General features: G+C 45.6%; 2 protein-coding genes and 1 long non-coding RNA gene across 4 annotated transcripts in view; 2 read left to right on the forward strand and 1 right to left on the reverse strand.

The window, feature by feature from the left end:
• Positions 1 to 1301: 1301 nt before the first annotated feature.
• UTP11 (UTP11 small subunit processome component) lies at positions 1302 to 8791 on the reverse strand. Of its 2 annotated transcripts, none has more exons than XM_075060841.1 (7): positions 7767 to 8791; positions 7396 to 7498; positions 6116 to 6229; positions 5202 to 5295; positions 4710 to 4840; positions 2196 to 2306; positions 1302 to 1587 (listed from the first exon to the last, which is right to left on the reverse strand). In XM_075060841.1, exons 2-7 carry the CDS (start codon positions 7414 to 7416, stop codon positions 1504 to 1506), a joined length of 555 nt encoding a protein of 184 aa, XP_074916942.1. In that variant the 5' UTR covers positions 7417 to 7498; positions 7767 to 8791; the 3' UTR covers positions 1302 to 1503. The 2 variants fall into 2 exon arrangements, with proteins under 2 accessions (XP_074916942.1, XP_074916941.1); XM_075060840.1 differs by having other exon boundaries at positions 8057 to 8088.
• A 2202-nt stretch (positions 8792 to 10993) lies between these two features.
• LOC116834286 (uncharacterized) lies at positions 10994 to 16800 on the forward strand. The gene is made up of 3 exons (XR_004375904.2): positions 10994 to 12019; positions 12934 to 12997; positions 16129 to 16800. It is a non-coding gene; the product is annotated as an uncharacterized LOC116834286 (long non-coding RNA).
• Positions 16801 to 18401: 1601 nt separating this feature from the next.
• FHL3 (four and a half LIM domains 3) overlaps positions 18402 to 19497 on the forward strand; it is a 42501-nt gene continuing 41405 nt past the window's right edge. The window contains exon 1 of the mRNA XM_032796269.2: positions 18402 to 18494. The gene's annotated coding sequence lies outside the window, so the exon portion shown is untranslated. The remainder of the gene's footprint in view (positions 18495 to 19497) is intronic.

Below are 19497 nucleotides of genomic sequence, written 5' to 3' on the forward strand. Positions count from 1 at the left end.
ACAGGATACCGGGCTACATGGACCTTTGGTCTGACCTAGTAGGGCTGTTCTTATGTAGGTAATTCATCACTTGCTCCTGCACCAAAATGTTTCTTAAGGTATGTCTAAGTGCTACAGTACCTCAGCTGAACTGAGACAGCTGCACCGCATCTGGTGAAGACGATCTGTACCGACGGGACAGAGCTCCCCCCTTGGCATAAAGTAACCACTTCCATGAGCAGCATAAGCTATGTTAGCAGGAGCAGCTCTCCTGCAGACACAGAACTGTGCACATGAACGCATATATCGGTGTAGCTCATCGCTCGGGGGGGTTGGAATATTCACACCCCTGAGCGACACAAGTTTTGCCAGCATAAGCTATGTCTACACTACAGCCTAAGAAACAAAGTAAGTTCTCCTCCAAGAGCATCCAAAGGGGTCTCTTCATGTGCACTAGTTGTCTCTTCAGCCTGAGCCTGTCTGACATGAGATAGCGAATGTCCTCACACGGGCACAGGTCCCAAGGACATGTCAACTAACTGTCCCCATGTGAATTCACCCTCCAGGCACTCAGACTCCATAGCAACAAGCAAAGTATACACAGAACAGATATCCTGCTGCCTGCCTCTGGGGCTGAGTGGCTACCCCTGTTACATCTCAATCTGAGGAATGCTCATGCTCAGGCTCACTGGGAATCTCCCTCAGAACAGGCAGGGCCCTTTTGGAAAGTTATGAGACACAAGAAACCAAAACACAAAAGCCACAAAAGTTCGTGTGACCCAGGTGCGGTTATGTAGCACCTATGGCTTTCTTGGGGACTGTACAGTTATTGACAGGGAAGAGAGGCATATTTCTGCCTTCACACTACATCGCTCCTCCTTAACCCCACTGTATAAGCCTGTGGCCAGGGAAGAGTATTATTTAAGAACGTGTCCTTATGCAATCCCCCTCACCAGTGTTATAGGACTGTAAAATAAATATGAATAGACAGAACAGAGAAGTCAACCAAGAGACGGAAAATGGAAGGAGATGCAATGGAACAGACAAAGTAGATGTTTAGAGACTGATCCTAGACTTTTACCATCTAGAACGACAGGATGAGCGAGCTGGTATGGAGCCTCCACCAGACCTAGACAGACCACCATCCCATAGCCACAAACTTTACCTCCCTCTCCCTGGTGAGGGGCCAGTCTCCCCTTTGTGTATTGTGCACACAAAATGCCTATCAAAATGTAGTTACAAGCTCAGCATCTCTCTCTTAGGGTTTTCACCAAAGTATCTGGACACCTCTTTTGGTGTTTCCAATGTGTAAATACCAAAACTGAAGCAGAAATCATCTTGGATTTATTAAATAGAAGGTGTTATAGTTACAAATACCCATAAGGCTTACTTTGACAAAACATTAAACTGCAGTGGAAATAAACCTGATACTGACAAAATACCAGCACTTCTCCACAAGAAAAAACATATTTGTTATGTCAATTAGATCTACACGAGGACGTCAAAAACTATTTCTCAGAAAAATTAACGTTTCCGTTGGAATTTGAATTTGTAAACAGCTGGGCTATTTACAGTTTCTTTCTTCACCTTCACTTTGGAAGTTTTGTCCTGAAACAAAAAACAAACATTTATTTTCTTTTCTATCAAATGATAAGAGAAACATACCCTAAGGGGAGAAAATGGAAGCGTTGGTGGAACTGGAGGTGCAGATTAGGTTCAGTGGAAACTGGGCAATTCCTCATCTTTAGTGGGCAGAAGATATTTTCATCTGCTCTTTTCATCTCTAACTGTGGTGCTAGCCATACAACCTGTTCTTTGACCGGCAAGTCCCCACTGACACAGGAAATCTCTTTAGAATTTTGAAGATCTGTTCCTAACCTAGAGAGACCACAACCTCCTTGTACCTCCCTCCTGCTACTTCACAGCTCCAACTTCAGATTTAAACAGCGCTTTATAATAGACTGAATAGGCTACACAGAGAACTGACTCTCTGCTTTAAATTTATGGACCAAAGGCCCAAATGGGTACAATATCATATAAACGAGTGATCTGTGCTATCATTACAGCTGGGACGTTTCTTGGTAACTTTTATAAGGAGCTACCTGAAATACTCCACAAGTAAGGAAATGTGTGCACCCACACGAAACCTGTTCTCAGCAGTAAGACCCTCAGCAAGCAGAGTCCAAAATACAAGAGTTAAGTCTTTGCTCCCTCACCAAGAGATCTTTGCGTGCCTGGATTTTCTGAGCAATAACAAACATCATCTTTTCACGCTCAATGCGCTGTTTCAGGAGGCTGTACTGGTGCTTCCTTTGCTGGGCTAATTTCTGAAGGAGGAAAAGAGCATTTTTTAGTACAGAAAAAGAACAAGAAAAAGATATACTCTCGCTCAACTCATCCCAGGCTGCCAGGGATCACACTTAGGGTGACTAATTGAGTTTTTGATTAAACAAAAAACCACACAAGTTCCACAAACAAAGAGTTCTACTAAAGCACCAAATACCAATTTTGTGGTTGCTTCCAAAAGGCTCATTGTTTAACTCCTTGACTCCGAGAGCTGATTTCCTTGCACGTACCATAATCTTAGCAGGGACCTAAGGGTTAATACAGGCAAGATAATTAGGACAACAGGCCTCTAGGTCTTCTCCGATGATATGTGACTGGAACCTTGGTTTCACAGCTCATCCAAAAGTCAATATACCACAGCAGTAAAGGACCTCCTAGCTGTTTCTTCTTGTCCTTTGTGACTGAAGATGATGCTGACAGTTTTACAGCTTTGAAGTGCAGTTGTGTCTAAGACCACCAATGCATGAGCGGAAGTCCTTTCTGAATGAAGGGCAGAGCTTGCTCAATACCGAGAAAGAGATTAGTCTATACCTACTGAGTCTGCTGCAGTTTACACTCAGCCACTATATGGATCTTGAGGCACAGAAGCTAATCTTGAACTGGATAATATTCTAGCACCATGCTGGGCATTAGCTCCATATGATCCAGAGTGAAAAGGGTCACCAAGATCAGTTTCTGACGTGAAAGCATTGCATGGAGACCTCCCAGCCAAACATTCTACTTCACTTGCCAGAGCTGATGGGCTCAAAGCACAAAGTGGTATGGCTGCAGGTGTGACCTCGTTAATATTATTGAACAGAACAGATCCCAACATGTTTACAATGTGACTGAGTCTTTGGAAGAGGAAAAAACCCATCTGTTGAAACTAGTCCAAGCACTTTAACACCAAGGCAGAGTGAGAGGGCTGGCAGGAGGGAGGGGAGTGGGGAACATTATCTGACATCTGATTTAAGAACATGCTGCAATCTTATGAGCAATTTTAAACACCTTTATTTTTACCTTATTGCACATACTGACTCAAGCTTACAAGACTGCCCAATATATCCAAGCTAATTGGGAGGCATTTATACTGCTAAACCCATGCTTAGCTGCTTCTGAGAGAGAGAGAACTGCTATGAAATTAAAACATCAGGAGCAAAGCTGATGCTGTCTAAGCAATTCAAGCTGGAGAACAGAGGTCTGGGTGAAACATATTTTAAATTAAAGAACAGCTAGGAAATGAGATTTCAGCCTAAACAGCTTCACGGGAAAGAGGAGAAGGCAGAGTACTGGATCACAAACCCCACTGTGTTCAAAGACAGAAGGAAAGAGAATCCAAGTATAAATTTATTAACCAAGAGCCATAGAAATAAGTGGAGAGAAATCTCTGCATATATCCCGGTATTAGGATTGCCAGGTGCAAAGGAAAGAGGCAGAGTCTGTATATATGTATCTACTAGAGCCATCCCTTTCACAGGAAGCTTCTTCTTATCCCCACTTAGGGCTACAAGGTTTTTTGTTTTGTTTTAAATGCTCAGATACAGCATTATTAAACTTGTTTTATATATATATATATATATATCTAAAACAAGCAAATGAATGAAGTCTCTCCATACCAAGGGTTCTTAAAATCCTGGAAACTCAATTAAACAACATTTCTATAAGGATCAGAGACAGCAGTAAAATACCAAATCTGCACATGGAGTCACCAATGGCTCTACCTGCACTTCAACCTGTACTTCCCAATATCACTTTTGGAGTTAATACTAACGACTGCCTCAGTGGAAGAGAACTAACAGGGCCATAAGAAGAGAGACTCCTAAGAAAAAAAAGGTCCACCATCCATGTAGGACTTGTGCTACATCTTACAAGTGCCCTTAGCATCAATTGAAACTGCCTCTTTTAGGGAGCAAAACCATCAAAAGATAATGAAGCTTATGCAAGAGACACACTCAGTAGCAAAGGGTGCACCCATGCTATGCCACCTTACTTCATATGCTCTGCCAATCCATCTCAAGCCTGATGTCCAGCACCATTTCTTACTCTTGTTCTGGTAAGGAAAGGATACTTGTCGTGCCCACTGTTCAGCAGTGCAGACAAGTGCCCCTACTTGACCAGGATGTGACTAAACTGCTTTTCTGCTTCTGGTCTTGGGGAAGATTTGACTATAGGAGTCCAGATATGAAAAGCTGGCTCCATGAGGACGGATGCCAATCAGTCCCTGACTCTTTGCCACGGTGCCCCTCAATCCCTGGTACCACCACCCAAAAGCCTTAGCCTATAAAAGCAAATGTGTTCAGCCAGAGAATGCTCCAATGGACTCTTCTAGTGTCCATTACATTTTAAGTGTAAGGACCCCGTTTACTAGTGAATGCTAAATCATACAGGGTGGCTACACAGTCTACCTTTAAATGGGCAGGGTGAGTGGCTCCTTTTACTGTTTCCTTCTGCAGGGTTTCAATAGTAGGTCGGTTATACACTCTGTCCACTAGCTCTGGGGATGTGTTCAGGTGAGTTGCAACATCAAATTCTTGAACTAAAAATATTTTTAAAAAAGAATTTAAGATTAGTAATGTGAGTTCAGAAGATTTCTTGTGACAGATTGAGCATTTCATCCAAATACATGGCTTATACTTGCTATGAGATGGAGAGTACCAGGTCACCTTTTGCCCTCTTCAGGAGTGCGGTCCAGCCCAACACCTGAGCAAGTGGAGCAATCCATCTCTTTCACTGTTCAGTAATGAGCCCTCAGAGCCTCAGACAAGTCACCATTTCTGAGAGAGGATCTCCCTCAAAAAGAAAGGTGTGAAGGAACAACCACACAATTTTAAAGATTTGGACACAGCCCAGAGATGCTGAAGGGAAGTTCTTTTCAATAAATAAAGCCCTAATCTTACCTTCTTTTTTGGTATCAAAAAAGAACACGTGCTTGTTTGATTGCGTCCCCTGATCATCCAGCAGGTGGAGCTCTGATTTCATCCTTTCAATTTTCTGTGGGAAGGAGAAAAAACAGCCTTCAGCAGTGGGCAATGCTTCCTTTGTGTCGCAGCAACAAATACTCTCTCAATAGCTAAAAACTCTTCACTCCTATTAATTCTTTTGTAAACGGATAAGAACCAGGCGATTAGTCCATTGTTTACATTTGTCTCTCTTTAAGACCTTGTCAATTCAAGAAGAATTTAAAATAATTCTAAGTACTATCCCTCCCCTAACTCCTTGGTTAGGTTTGTAATTTTACAATCATTTTCCTATGTTTCTCTCCGGATTGCTGCATGAGAAAGCCACACAAACAAGAGGAAACTAACCACACAGAGGAAAGAATAGAAGTGACTATCCTCAAAGTACTGGCAATGACACAAAGGAAACAAACTCAAAGTGACAAATACTTTTGTTTCTCTAGTCTCATTACAGAGATCTTAGGTGCTATTGTAACAGACAGCTTGATCTAAATTGACTGTGTCCTTTTAAAACTAAACAGTTATTTCAGAATCAATAATCTTCAATTCATGCTAAATGTCAGAAACAAGGCCAAGCATTTAATGTCTAACATCTACATAATGTTTTACGATAGTTTATCCAATATACCATGCATTGTCTAAGCAACGAAGCAGTCTAGGACACAGTTTCAATCAAAGACACCCCCTTCCCCCATACAATTAAGCTGTATTGACATTTCCTTCTGTCATTTCTTGTATGACTGAAATCTAACATTATCAAACAAATGCCTACCAGGCAATGGGACAAATGAAGTTAAAATGTATTCATTATGAACAAACTGGACAGTAATGAGAGAATCAGTAAAGACTATTACCTTGGCCTCTGCCACTCTTTTCATTTCTACATATTTGAGATCCTGTGTCCTCATCACCTTCAGCTGTTCCTGGGTCACCTCTTCCTTTGGCTGCTTAATTACATGAACTCCATCCTAAAAGCAAACAAAGTACATTGTTGATCTCTGCAGTTAAACTCCTAAAAGTAAGGCCTTGTCTACACTACAAAGTTCTGTCAGCAAAAGATATGCCATTTTAATTAAAACCGTTGCTGCATGTCCATACTAGTTCCTTGCATCACCAGAGTGCATCCACACTAACAGCTCTTGCATCAACACAGAAAGAAGTGCACTGTGGTAGCTATCCCACTGTGCAACTGGCCACAGGGAGCTTTGGGAAGGGTTTGCAATGCCTCACGAGGCAGGTATAGCATCACATGAGGCAGGTTTCTCAATCCCATCGTTTAAAGGGCATCCTAGCAGATTGTCAGTAGCTTTTCAACTGAAGCGCGTGATGGGAGGGAGGGGAACCCAACCCCCCCAAGCCAGCCTCCATCTTTGCTCAGGACAGCTGCATGCTCTGCCTGCAGTTGTGGATTCCCTCCAAGTTTTCTCACAACCTCCACAGGTGCTGGGAGCAGCATCCTGAGCAGCCTTGTGAGCTCTCCGCACTAAGGACCTCCCACCTCTGCCCGCTGCTGTGCTCCCAGCGCAGAGCAGAACAAGAAGATTCCAATTATTTGCTCTTTGCGCGCTCAGCTGTAAGATGCTTTCTGGAGCTTTGAAAAGGAAGGAGCGCATGCCTGCAGATCAAAACAGAGAGCATTATGGGATACTGGCAGAAGCCAGTTCTGTTGATAAAACATACAGCAGTATCTGCACTGACCCTTTGTTGCTTTAACTTTGCAGTAAAAGGCTTTATGCAGCTTGTCGAGGTGGTTTTAACAGCAGAGTTTTGCCACCAAAAGTAGCTTTGTAGCATGTACACCTCCCCTGTTTTGTAAACAAAAGCTGCTTTTTGCTGACAAAACTTTGTAGTGTAGACAGGGCCTAAGCTACTAGGGCAGAGGAAAAGCCCCTCAATGCCCTATTCCTCTAATAAAGACTCCAGAGAGTAAAATGAGCATCTCCTCTGATATCAGGAGCAGGCCATGCTGCAGCCAGGCACAGTGGGTACCAGGCTATTTATTTAAGCATTCATAAATTTTTATTTTTATTTTTTTTTTTTTTTAAAAGGGGAAGGGGACAGAAGAAACCCAGGTACCCATTACCCAAAGCAGAATAAGGCCACCCTGTCTGAAAACAACAAAGCAGATTCTCACCTGGAGCTGCACACGGGTCATTTTAAAATAAAACTCATCAGGATTTTTCTCCAGGGCTTTCTTGCGAAGTGCTTTGAGCGCATTCTGTTTCTTGTGATAGTCACTGAAAAACCAGACAATATATTTAAGACCACCTGCATTCATATGTGCACACACATCCAATGAAACAATAAATACTCAATGATTCTAAATTTGCAGCAGCACAAAAGGCATTACAAATAGAACCAGAAATCCACAGACCATTTACCCACTGAATTTATTCCTTTCACCAACCTGCCAACATGATCATCTCCACATGTTCAGCGCTAAAGTAGCAGCTGAGGCTCCCTCACCCCCAACACAAGTCTCACTGGAGACAGGAACCCACAGACCTGCAAGAAGCTCAGCAACTAACTCCTTCAAACACAGAGTTTTTTGGTTTGTAAGTTTCGTGGTAGTCACAAGAGTAACTGTGGGATCTTCTCCATCCATCTCTCCGCGATCTTAAATCTCAACACTATGGACACTCAAGTATTCACACATGGACACTGGAGCTGGAAGGCTACTCATGTGGAGGCGGATACTCAGATGAGTAAAGCTGTGCACATGCATCATTGTTTGCAGGATCAGGGCCTTACTGAATTCCTAGAGGTAACACGGAAACCCTAATCCCTGCGTTTACTTGTGTTGCTGTCTCATGTGAGGTGCTGCATGGCCAGACCAAGCACAGGACCGGGGCGGGCGGACCGGAGCCGGACACAGGGGTGGGACCGAGGCCGGACACAGGGGTGGGACCGAGGCCGGACACAGGGGCGGGTGGACACGGCTGGGCAGACACAGGGGAGGGAGCAGGGGCGGACAAGAGGGCAGGCGGACCGGGGCAGGCTGAAGGCGGAAACGGGAGAGGGACCGGGGGGTGGGGGTGGACACGGCTGGGCAGACACGGGGGAGGAACCGGGAGGGGCGGGTGGACACGGCCGGACCAGGGCAGGCTGAAGGCGGACACGGGGCCGGGACAGGGGCACGGTGGATCAAGGCAGGCGGACACGGGGTGGGTGGACACGGCCGGACCGGGGCAGGCGGACACAGGGGAGGGAGCAGGGGCGGACAAGGGGGCAGGCTGAAGGCGGACACGGGGGAGGGACCGGGAGGGGCGGGCGGACACGGGGCCGGGACAGGGGCACGGTGGATCAAGGCGGGCGGACACGGGGTGGGCGGACAAGCCGGCCAAGGGGGCGGGGCCGGGCAGACACGAAGGAGGGACGGGGGGGCGGGGCAGGCGGATGGAGACCGAAGCCGAGGCCAAAGCCCGGCGGACACGGGGGCGCGGACACGAAGGAGGGACCGGGAGGCGGGGCGGGCCGAGGACAAGGCCCAGCGGACATGGGGGGTGGGCGGACACGAAGGAGGGACCGGGGCCGGCGGACACGGGGGGACCGGGCGGGGCCGAGCAGGGGCGGTGAATGCGCAGGCCGAGCGGCCCCTGCACCCCGCCCGCGCGGCGCGGGCGCACTCACCGGCTCGGCGCTTGTAATCCTTCTTCTTCTCCAGGAGCCAGCTGCCATGACGACGGGGCTGCGAAAGCCAAGCGAGACGCGGGGCTAAGCGAGGGGCGCGGCGGCGCGCGGCGGGCGGACTTGGGGCTGGGCCCCGGCGGGGGGTCTCGCGGCCTCACCTGCCGCGCTCCCGGGTCCCAGCTGCCCGGCCTTGCGCCGCTTTCCGGAACGCGGCCGCCATGGCTCTGGCGGCGGGGCGGGGCGGCCTCCCTGCTGCACGCAGCGCTCGGGGATGGGAAGCTCGAGCTGCGCACGCGCAGATCCCGGCGCTGGGTCCCGACCAGTTATCGTGTGAGACGCACAGTGAGGCGTGGGGGTCAGGGGTCAGGGGTCACAGGGTGCAGGGATACCATGGGGTCAGGGGGTTACTGGGGTCAGAGTCTCAAGGGGAACTTAGTTGGTGGGGTAAAAAGGGTCACAGGGCTCAAATGCCCTTTGCCTTCCTGGGTGGCTTTCGCTCTCTCCCCCCACATCCAGCCCCCTTGGGTGCTCTGCTCCCCGATCTCGCAGAGGAAGGTGCACCACCATCTGAATGCTGGGAGTTGGCATTAGCGAAACTCAGACTGGAAATAAGTGTAAATTTGTAACAGTGAGAGTAAGTAACCATGGGAACAACTTCCTGAGGGTCATGGTGGAGTCTCCATCCCTGATCATTTTAAAATCAAGACTGGAAGTTCTCCTAAAAGACCTGCCCTAGGAATATTTTGGGGAAGTTCCATGGCCTGTATTATAAAGAAAGTCAGGCTAGATGATCCCAATAGGCCTATCATGGCCAGGGGTGTTAAAGCCAGGCTGGCTACAGACCCACAGAGGTCTGTGGGAGAGCCATCCCTGTACCCTAGTGTGACAGTCTACACTGTTAAGTATCAGGGGGTAGCCGTGTTACTCTGTATCCACAAAAACAATGAGGAGTCCGGTGGCACTTTAAAGACTAACAGATTTATTTGGGCATAAGCTTTTGTGAGTAAAAAACCCACTTCTTCAGATGCAGGCATAAATACACTGATACATGAAGAGAAGGTCACCTTACAAGTGGAGAACCAGTGTTGACAGGGCCAATTCAATCAGGGCGGATGTGATCCACTCCCAGTAATTGATGAAGAGGTATCAGTACTAAGAGAGGGAAATTGCTTTTGTCGTGAGCCAGCCACTCCCAGTCCCTGTTCAAGCCCGAATGAGTGGTGTTAAATTTGCAAATGAATTGTAGCTCTGCAGTTTCTCTTTGAAGTCTGTTTTTGAAGTTCTTTTTGTTGAAGTATGGCTACTTTTAAATCTCTTATAGAATGTCCAGGGAGACAAGTGTTCTCCTATTGGCTTTTGTATGTTACCATTCCTAATTCTGATTTATGTCCATTTATTGTTTTACATAGAGACCGTCCTGTTTGGCCAATGTACATGGCAGAGGGGGATTGCTGGCACATGATGGCATATATCAGATTAGTAGATGTGCAGGTGAATGAGCCCCTGATGGTGTGGTTCATGTGGTTGGGTCCTCTGATGGTGTCACTAGAATAGATATGGGGACAGAGTAGGCTGTTATGGTCACCACTTTTACAAAATTATGATGAATCTTGAACAAAGTATGTCTTGTGAGATATCACTGGAAAAGTCATAATCTGTTACATACATTTCAACAGGAATGTGAATCATCATTGTATATGAAGTTAGGAGACTTTGCTATAGATTTGAAACATGTTGTGAGTCTGGGAAACATCCACAGACCAGCTCCTTAGAAATAAGGACTTGTGAACACAAACCTTAATGTCAAGCCTCGCCTACACAAAGGATGTAACAAGAATTTTCAATTAATATGAATGCAGGGCACATAGGCAATGGGGCTGTCTAAGTACATGGCACAGTGAGGATTTTTCCAGCACTTGGAGGAGAGTATAAAATAAGGGACAGTGACATCACCAGGCCGCCTCTCCTCCCCCCTGCCCCACCATATTGAAAGTAACAAGATTGTTTGGAATACATAGAAACATTTGAACTGGGTGGGAGTGGTCCTAACTGGAAAAACTTTCCATTTGAAACAGACTGCTCTAGGGTTTTGGGTAAGAAAAACTTTATCACTTCAAATTTGACTTAGCTTGGTAAAGTTTAGGAATTAGACTGCAATTTTATCCTTTATTCTTTTTGTAATCAATTCTGATTTTCTATGCCTAGATCACTTGTAATCACTAAAATCTATCTTTCTGTAGTTAATTAACTTGTTTTAATGTTTTAGCTAAGCCAGCATGTTTTTGACTGAAGTTTGGGGAATCTTGTCAGTTACAAAGGCTGGTGCATATTCGTACCCTTTGATAGAATGACAAACTAATTAGTGACCTTACTCTGATCAAGGGAGGCTTGAGCAAGGTGAGACTCACATTTCTGGGGCATCAGGCTGCCACTACGGATATGCAGGTGTGGCCCATTTGTAATTCCAGAGTGGCTAGGCATAGCGTTCTGGATGTGACTTGCATACAGGAGGCTGGGGTGAGTGGGCAGAGTGGCAGCTCACACTGCAAAGCAGGGCATAGTGCACACCAGACTGGAGAGTTAAGGGGGCACAGCAATTTCAGAGTTCAGAATGTACTCTGGGGCATGTCACACTCAGTCAATGGACTTTCTGACAGTATTGCCAATGCCAAAAGTTCATAAGTCACATGTCTGGCTTAAAAATCTTTAGGTTTTTTTAAGGTGGCATCTTTTTATTTGGCTTCTGGTTTTTAACCTGTAGGTCACACTGGAAATCACATTTGCAAGTTCTTCTCCTCAACCATAAGGGCTGCCAGCTTAATTGTTTCTCTTAATCCTAGCTGAGATTCTCAAGTAGTCACTTATCTCCAGGCACTGGGACTTTAAATAGAATATCAAATATTGTGAGACTTGTAATAAAATTGTGAGAATGGGTAATAACACTGTTTCTGTGACCTAATAGGGCTTTTTAATCTCAACTTCTGTGATTCACTGTGGAGTTACACACCTTTTGGGAGGCTGGCAAACACCCCAATCTTCAGTTCAGCATAATGACACAACAGCCTGATGCAAGCCCCTTCATAGTGAAATGGTAGTGGGGAATACAGAAGATTTTGCAGCATGTTAGGGTATGTGTCATTTGAAAAAAATCAAACAAATGGATTTTTGTTTTGTTACAGTGACAATGCCTCCCTAAATTAATATTATGTTAATCTGTGATAAAATTATTTTATTCTACTGAAAATATTTGACTTTGAAACTGTGTTGCACAGCTGTTGAAAGAATTTAATAGTTTAAAACAACTGTGATTTGGTGTGCTGTTTTCCCTGCATCCTACAGAAGAGAGTTTCGGCTCAAAAAGTCTCCTGAGGCCAGTTTAATTCAGGTGATATTTCACTAGAACCCAGACTTGTCTATAGAGCTAAAGGCAGCATCTAGAATTCAATGGTTTAGACAGGCATTGAGGAGGAGGAGGGATCACATCTGGGATCTCCACATTTGCATCTGTCTTCAGACACCTTGGAAGTGCCTTTCTTGTTCACAGTGGCAGCAATCTGTCTTCTAATGAAAGGGTGGGGCCTCCCGCAGAAGACTCCCCTTCTCTATTTCCTTCCCGACAGTTCCCTGTAATGTGGAAAATATGCGTGTTTCCCCATTGCAACTTCTTTGGCTGGCATTGCCACATTTAAAAACAGCCATGTGTCTTGATCCAATTACAGCACCCTGGGACCTTGGAAATTTTACCAGAAACTCTTATTTGGCTGTACCACTAAGATTTATTTATGCAAATAAAACCTAGAATACTTGACTAAAACTTCTGCAGATATTTATCTATTCCTTGCCAAGCTGTGGCAAAGTCAGAAATACTAGAAATAAGTTCTTGCAGTGTTAAACAACATTCTTTTATTGATTCTATTACTTGCTGTACTGAGATATGTATCAGTCAAGAGTCTGATATTGGCTGTGAGTGTTATGACAACATAATTGCATTTTACTGAAAACCTGAATTTTGACTGGTAACAGATTTGTCACATCTCTGCAGGTTCCTATCTTCATACCTGATCAGTAGGAGACTGGGAGCCGGAGAAGCAACTGGAAAACCACAGGTGAAAATAGACCCTTGAGTTTCTGCTTCTCTATAAACAATAAAAGTGCTGCCCATAGCCATAGATACCATGGGCTTAATCCTGCTTCCACTGAAGTCAATTGTAAAACTCTCACTGACTTCAGTATGTGCAAGATCGGAGCCCTCAAATATATATATTTTCTGCCATGGTTTATTGTGGCTCACACCTTTGCTCTGTCCTGCCTTTCCTCTCTTCCACTAGTTGGAAGCATCATCTGTTCTCTTGATGTCATGCATGTTGGTGAATTCCAGGACTGATGTGGCAGCAGTTGTGAACATCTTGTTTTCTTGTAGGGAAGTTTGTCTCTTTCCTATTAAGACTGTTGAACTCTCTCTTGCTGATGAAAAGATAGAGGTTTTGTTTTCACACCAACAGCACACTCTCTTTATAAAGTAGAAGAGATGCCTCTGTTTAAAAAAACAAACAAAAAACCTTATTGACAAGTATGGAGGCTGGGTGGCTCATAGAAATGAGTTATGGAGACTTCAATTTTTAAATTTTAAGCTTGATTCAGACCTGGATCAGAAGTGAGTGAATATTGTTACCATTTTCTGGCTGTTCAGTGACCTATGAGAAAGTGGACTCAACCGAGTTCCAAGTGGGCATAACTGCTTGTCATAAAATTCATCATCACAATTGGCACTATTTGGTCTTCTGGTTGGCAGTCTGAGCTCAGACACAAGTACAATCACTTTGGCTACACTGTGCACTAAATAGTTTTATTTAGATTTGACTTTAAGGCTATAAGCTTTTTGGGCAGGGATTGTCTTTATTTTTCTGTCTTGAACAGGGTGGGGAACATAGTCAGCATTTAACAAATACACTGTATAATGAAACGTGAGAAATCTGTGCAGTTGGTGACCATGTGAATCACTTACTGTATCCTATGCCTGAAGTCCCTATCTGTGACATATGGATAGCACTTCTCTATCTCACAAGGCCATTGTGATGATAAAACCCATTAATGATAGTGGGGTGCCAGATATCTTAGGTGATGAGGCCCAGATAAATATCCAGATGGAGCAAAATCCCCAAATTACCACTTAACCTTGACTTGAGCTGTAGTTCCTTTAAAAATTACAACAGACCTTTACCACACTCAGGAAAGATATATTCAGTGACTTAATGATGGAAAAACAAACCTTTACTATGATCCAAGTGACCTTGCTAGTCTACACAAAGGGTGAGTCACCAAGGAAGGAGTGACCCTGGGTGTAGAACCCTCATATCTCAATGTCTGTACTTTGACCGATCAACCTTTTACCCGCAATAGGGGATATTGCAGATTATGTATTCCTTATGTCACCCAATCTTAAACCAAACTTTGCACCCTCAATAATCTGTATGTTATTCCCTGATAACCACAAACTTCTATGCTTAAACTCTGTACCGTTCACTTTTTTTTAACATGATCTTAATAAAATTTTGAAATCTGCGGAGTGACTTAAAGCTGAGATCTACTCAGTACAGCTCCAAGTGACTCAACTGGCAAAGACAGAAGACTCTGACAAAAGAGAAAATGAGAGGCTGCAATCCAAACTGATCTAAACCATAAACTTTGAGCTGCGCAATGGACACCACTCTTGAAATGGCTATTTGCCTCCAGTATCCTAGTTCCAGACAATTTGGCTGCGTGGTCTATTGCACGTCATGTTCCCAGTGTATCCTATATACCAGAGCTAGACATGTACTAGAAAAAAAGACCAATGTGGCAAAGATTTTCCTTTCTTGTTACAATCCATCCACTTTCACAATGTTACTTTCTCTCATGCTGTGAGGAGAAATTGAAAACCGGCAACGCACAAACCACACACGAATTGGAGGTTTGTTTCACAGACGCACCAAAAAGATACCTTAATTTTAGACAAGGCATCCAGCTAGAATTGTGTGAACCTCTTAACCCTCCGGTCTTAATGAAAAATTCCACTCTCAGTGCTGACCTGGGAATGGGTGGGTGTCATATATAACTTGCTTGCTGCATTCCATTTCTTATAATTCATTGGCGTTTCTGCAACATTCCTTTCTTGGATTTATACCTTTTTATGGTCTTGAAATTCATCTGTGGGGTTCTCTCTTCTCATGGAACTATAATAAAGTTGTTTTCTACTCTTTGTATCTAGATCCTCACTTAGCACAAAATGGCACTGCCAGACAGATTCCTTGTTTGATTTACTTAACTCCACTATTCACATTTGAAGGTTTCTACACTTCCTAAGCACCTCATGACTATAATATCAGCTTACTATCTGATATATCCTTTCTCAGAGGATTCTACCATGCCTTTGCAAAAGGCAGACTCAAGGATTTAACAGGTCTCTTCATCTCTAACTACTGAGAACTTAAGTACATTTAAAGATTTGCTTTTATCTTATAAGACCCTTTTGGATCTTAGAAATTTTATGGTGCATTTTGTTCTTTTGAAGTGATGTTTGAGAGATTTCCTGTCAGCAGGAATCTGCTTCAGTCTGGTCTGGATTTTGGGAAGGGACCCCAGCTCTATGGGCTAGCTAGGGCAGGCCCCAATGAACAGAAGATGAGGGGACAACAGTGGCTGGGAAGTCCCTTAACATTAAAATACTTTTGTGGCAACATCCTCAGCTGATGTAACTCACAATAGCTCTATTTAAGTCAATGGAGCTATGTTAGTTCACAGCAGCTGATGATCTGCCCATATATGTTTTAAAAAGAGAAGAAAAATCCCAAACTCAAGCAAAATTTACCTTGTGCAACCTGGCCTGTGGATGGTATCCTGGTTTGTGTCATGCTTGAGATGAACAGAATGCACAAATTATTTCTTTCATCTGCCTTTAAATGTCAAAAATGAGTAATAGACAAAACCCTTAAAACATAAACTAATATGTGAAAGACCTAATTAATTTAGAAAAAAGTGAGAAAATTAGGTTTTTTAAATTGTATCTAATTTAATTAGAATTTTACAGTCCAGTTAGCAGCAAAAGACAACTCTGTTGTAGAAGCTGTGGGTCTTTGTGAACTGACAGGCTATGTGGTGTGCTAAGGGCTAGAAATAATAGGCAGATGAATGATCCTTCCAAAGCAAAATCACACAGTCCATCCAGGTCTGTCAGATATTCTGTCCTATTTGTTCTCAGATGCTCCTGTTCACTGTAAGTAAAGCAGATGATGAACCAATAAAAGGCACCCAACGCAAACAGCAATTCAGCAGAACAGGGAAACAAAGACAACTGAGGAACTGTCTCTGTCCATAATAAAGGGAAGAATCAAGGAGAAAGCAAGTGGCCAGATGCTTCTTGTATTTGTTAAAATAATGTACGAAAATTCACATTTTCTGCTGTGGCTCTCCCTACAAACTCCAGGATTGCAGAGCAAGAGAGTACTGTGATTCCTGGCTTGATGAGCACAATAGCACCCAGGAGGTGGTGCTCCAGGGCAAGAGATGGAGGAGATTGGTGTAGATGTTTTCAAACTACCTTTAAGAGAGAGGATTCAATGCAGGAAAAATTTCACCAGGCTCGTTCCCTTTCCAGCAGCCACTGGTTGCCGCCAGGACTTTCCCAAAGTACAGCAGCTAGTACATCTCTCTGGTGACCTCAGAAAAAGAAGACTAGGAAGAGCAGCTCTGACTGAAGACTATTACTACCGTGAAGCTTTATTATATGTTGTTGTAGCCCTGTTGGTCCCAGGAGATTAGAGAGACAAGGCGAGTGAGGTAATGTATTTTATTGGACTAACTTCTGCTGGTGAAGGAGACAAACTTGCAAGCAATACAGAGCTCTTCAATATGTATTTTCCTGCCAATAAAGTTTAAATGAACTGAAACTGAATTAAATTAATTCCTTGGTTCATCTATCATTTTTATATCTGCCCTCCTCCCTTACACAATTCTGGGTTGAACTTTCTTCCTATGTAAACCAAAACCATTGGGTATTACACTGAACTGATTCCTCAGGCTCTCTATGATAGTTTGGCTCTTTAAACACTGGCTGTATGTCCAAACAGAACTTAAAGGATAAAAGGAGACCCTGTCCATTCCCTGACCCTTAGAAGGAGAGTCCTGCTCTGCAGCAGATACGCTATGTACATGTCCAATCTTTTTTTATAGCTGTAAATTACATTAACATGGTTTGTAAGGTACCTTGGAGAAAAAGTATAATGACAAAACTGGATTAAGAAAGATTGAGACTAAATGAACTCATCATTAAGGGAGTTTGAAGGACCCTAATGTAACCTGAATTCCTCCTATGGTTTAGAGAGAGCTGGTTTTGGCCTTTTGCTGAACTGAATTTCTTTGGAAGATAGTTGGAATATTTTCATAACTGTTTATGTCCATGCTTTGCAAATAATGCAAGCTGAGCCTCTGCTCTCATTCACTCGAGGCTATTTATGCAGTGTGGTAAGCCTATCTACTTGGCTTGGAGCAGGGACTACTTTAGGGAAACATCATAAAAGGCTGTGAAGGAACATAATATTATTAGCACCATAGATGTGGGGGACACGATGACATCAAAATGTAGGCGTTTGAGTGCTTCACGGGCAATGGCAGTGCACGCTTCACACACACTGTTCTCTACCAGTCCATCTATCTCTAGCCTTTTAGATGGTCACCCATTGCAATGGTATCTGAGGGGTTGCATCCAAACTCTGCTTAGAAGGGCCCCCTCAAGAAATTTAAAAGGGCAGAGGCTGAATGGCCCATTCAGTATCACTAGTGTGACTTCTCAGTGCAGGGGTATTCTGTTGTAAGGTGGAAGCCCACACACTAGGAATTGGCTGAGAGGGAAACATCAATTTACTAGGCAGGAGGGGCACAGACTGAGCACAATCAGAGGGTAACAACCTTCACTCACTCCTGATCTTGGGCAGATTCAAACCCAGGGTCTAGAGGACATAAAATGCTCTTCAGCTCATCCCCAGTCCCCTGCACAACCAAGGCCTGTCTGCTGGCCTCATGCTGCAGGGGAGGCAAACTGTGAGACAGTCAAGCAGGGTTAGGCTGGGGCCTGGGCACCTCAGCGACTGCTCTGCTGCCATCTCTTTAGTGGCCTTCCCCTAACTGCCAGTGGGCACCCAAAGCCCTAGTTTGCAGAGACCGATCACAGGATTTCAGGAGGGAGCCTCTAGGGATAGGCGTATTTGTGCAAATTAATACCCTTCCCCCAAGGCCCGTGCACACCCAGCATCCCCCCTCTGGCCCTTCTCCACAATTCCCTGCCTCCCGCCCCCAGTACCTTGCCTCCCCCCAATGCCTCCGGCCCCCAGGACCCTGCCTCCCCCCAGGACTCTGCTTCCCCCAATGCCTCCCCCCGCAGGACCCTGCCTCCCCCGCGGCCTGCTCCGCCCAGTGGGCAGGGCGGGTCCAGGGGCCGGGCTCCGGGTCCCAGCGACGGGGATGGGGCGGTTGCTTCCGCCGCTCGAGCCCGTCCAGCGCCGCGGCGAGCGAGCGAGGAGCAGCAGCGAGCCCGGCTCGGCTCGGCTCGGCTCGGAGCGTGCGAAGGAGGTGGGAACGGGGGGTGCCTGGGGCTCCGGCGGTGCGAGGGGTGCCCTTGAGAAGGGGGGTCCCGGAGGCGGGGTCCCCGTGGGGTGTGAGTGTCTGATCCCCTGCCCCTCCCCACCCCTTGTCCCTGTGGGCCGGCGGGCGGGCGGACGAGCCGTGGCCCCAAGGGCTCTGACCGCCCGGTCCCCAGCCGCCTGGCCCCTCTGTTCAGGGCAGTGCAGCCCCACTCTGCACGGTGCCCCCAGCCTGTCCCCAGCGGGGCCGAGTCCTCTCGCCGTCTCGGAGCCCCTGGGAGCAGAGCCGCTTTTTACAGACACTCTGATACTCTGGTCCTGGCACGGGCGGCGGAGGCAGACTGGTACCTCCTTACACGGGTACTGGGGGCAGGGGTCGCACCCGGCATAGAGCCTTATCACCTAGCCATCGCTTTGCCGGCTTAGGTTGTAAACGCCTTGGGGCAGAGTCTGTGTCTCCTTCCTATATTGTACAGCGCCGAGCATGCCATGAACTCCCTAAAGACAGAGACAAGCCCCTTCCTTGCAAAATACTTGGGCATAAGGCAGGAGCCAGTGGCGGGCGGGCTAGCGCCCCCCTTCCTGCTTTGTAAATTGGGGCATTGGCAACAAAAAATGCAAACTGTATCTAGGTACTGTATGCGCCTCCACAATGAGGCTGGTGTGAGTTCTTTCTGACTTGCAGAAATGCTGTGTCCTGGCTGTGAGCTGCCTCTTTGTTTGGGGTGCTGGGAACAGGGACTGGTATTTTTTTCTTTGTTCAGATTCCAGCCTTTTAGTCTTTGCCTAATATAGTTCAAATTTCATGTAGATGATGCTATAGGGTGACCAGACAGCAAATGTGAAAAATCAGGACAGGGTGTGTGTGTGTGTGTGGGGGGGGGGGTATAGGAGCCCTATATAAGAAAAAAAGCCTCTATTGCACGTTCCTTTGGGAGCTGTGGGAGGATTAGAGTGGAAAAGCAGTGACCCGATGCAGGTGCTTGGCCCCT

This window comes from Chelonoidis abingdonii, chromosome 25 (assembly GCF_003597395.2).
Source record: "Chelonoidis abingdonii isolate Lonesome George chromosome 25, CheloAbing_2.0, whole genome shotgun sequence".
NCBI lineage: Eukaryota > Metazoa > Chordata > Testudines > Testudinidae > Chelonoidis > Chelonoidis abingdonii.

Coding starts and splice junctions, on each gene's coding strand:
- UTP11 (XM_075060840.1), bottom strand. Junction 6,230..7,395: donor TGACCCGTGTGCAGCTCCAG/GTGAGAATCTGC, acceptor GTTTGCTTTTAG/GATGGAGTTCATGTAATTAA. Junction 1,588..2,195: donor AGGCACGCAAAGATCTCTTG/GTGAGGGAGCAA, acceptor TTTTTGTTTCAG/GACAAAACTTCCAAAGTGAA.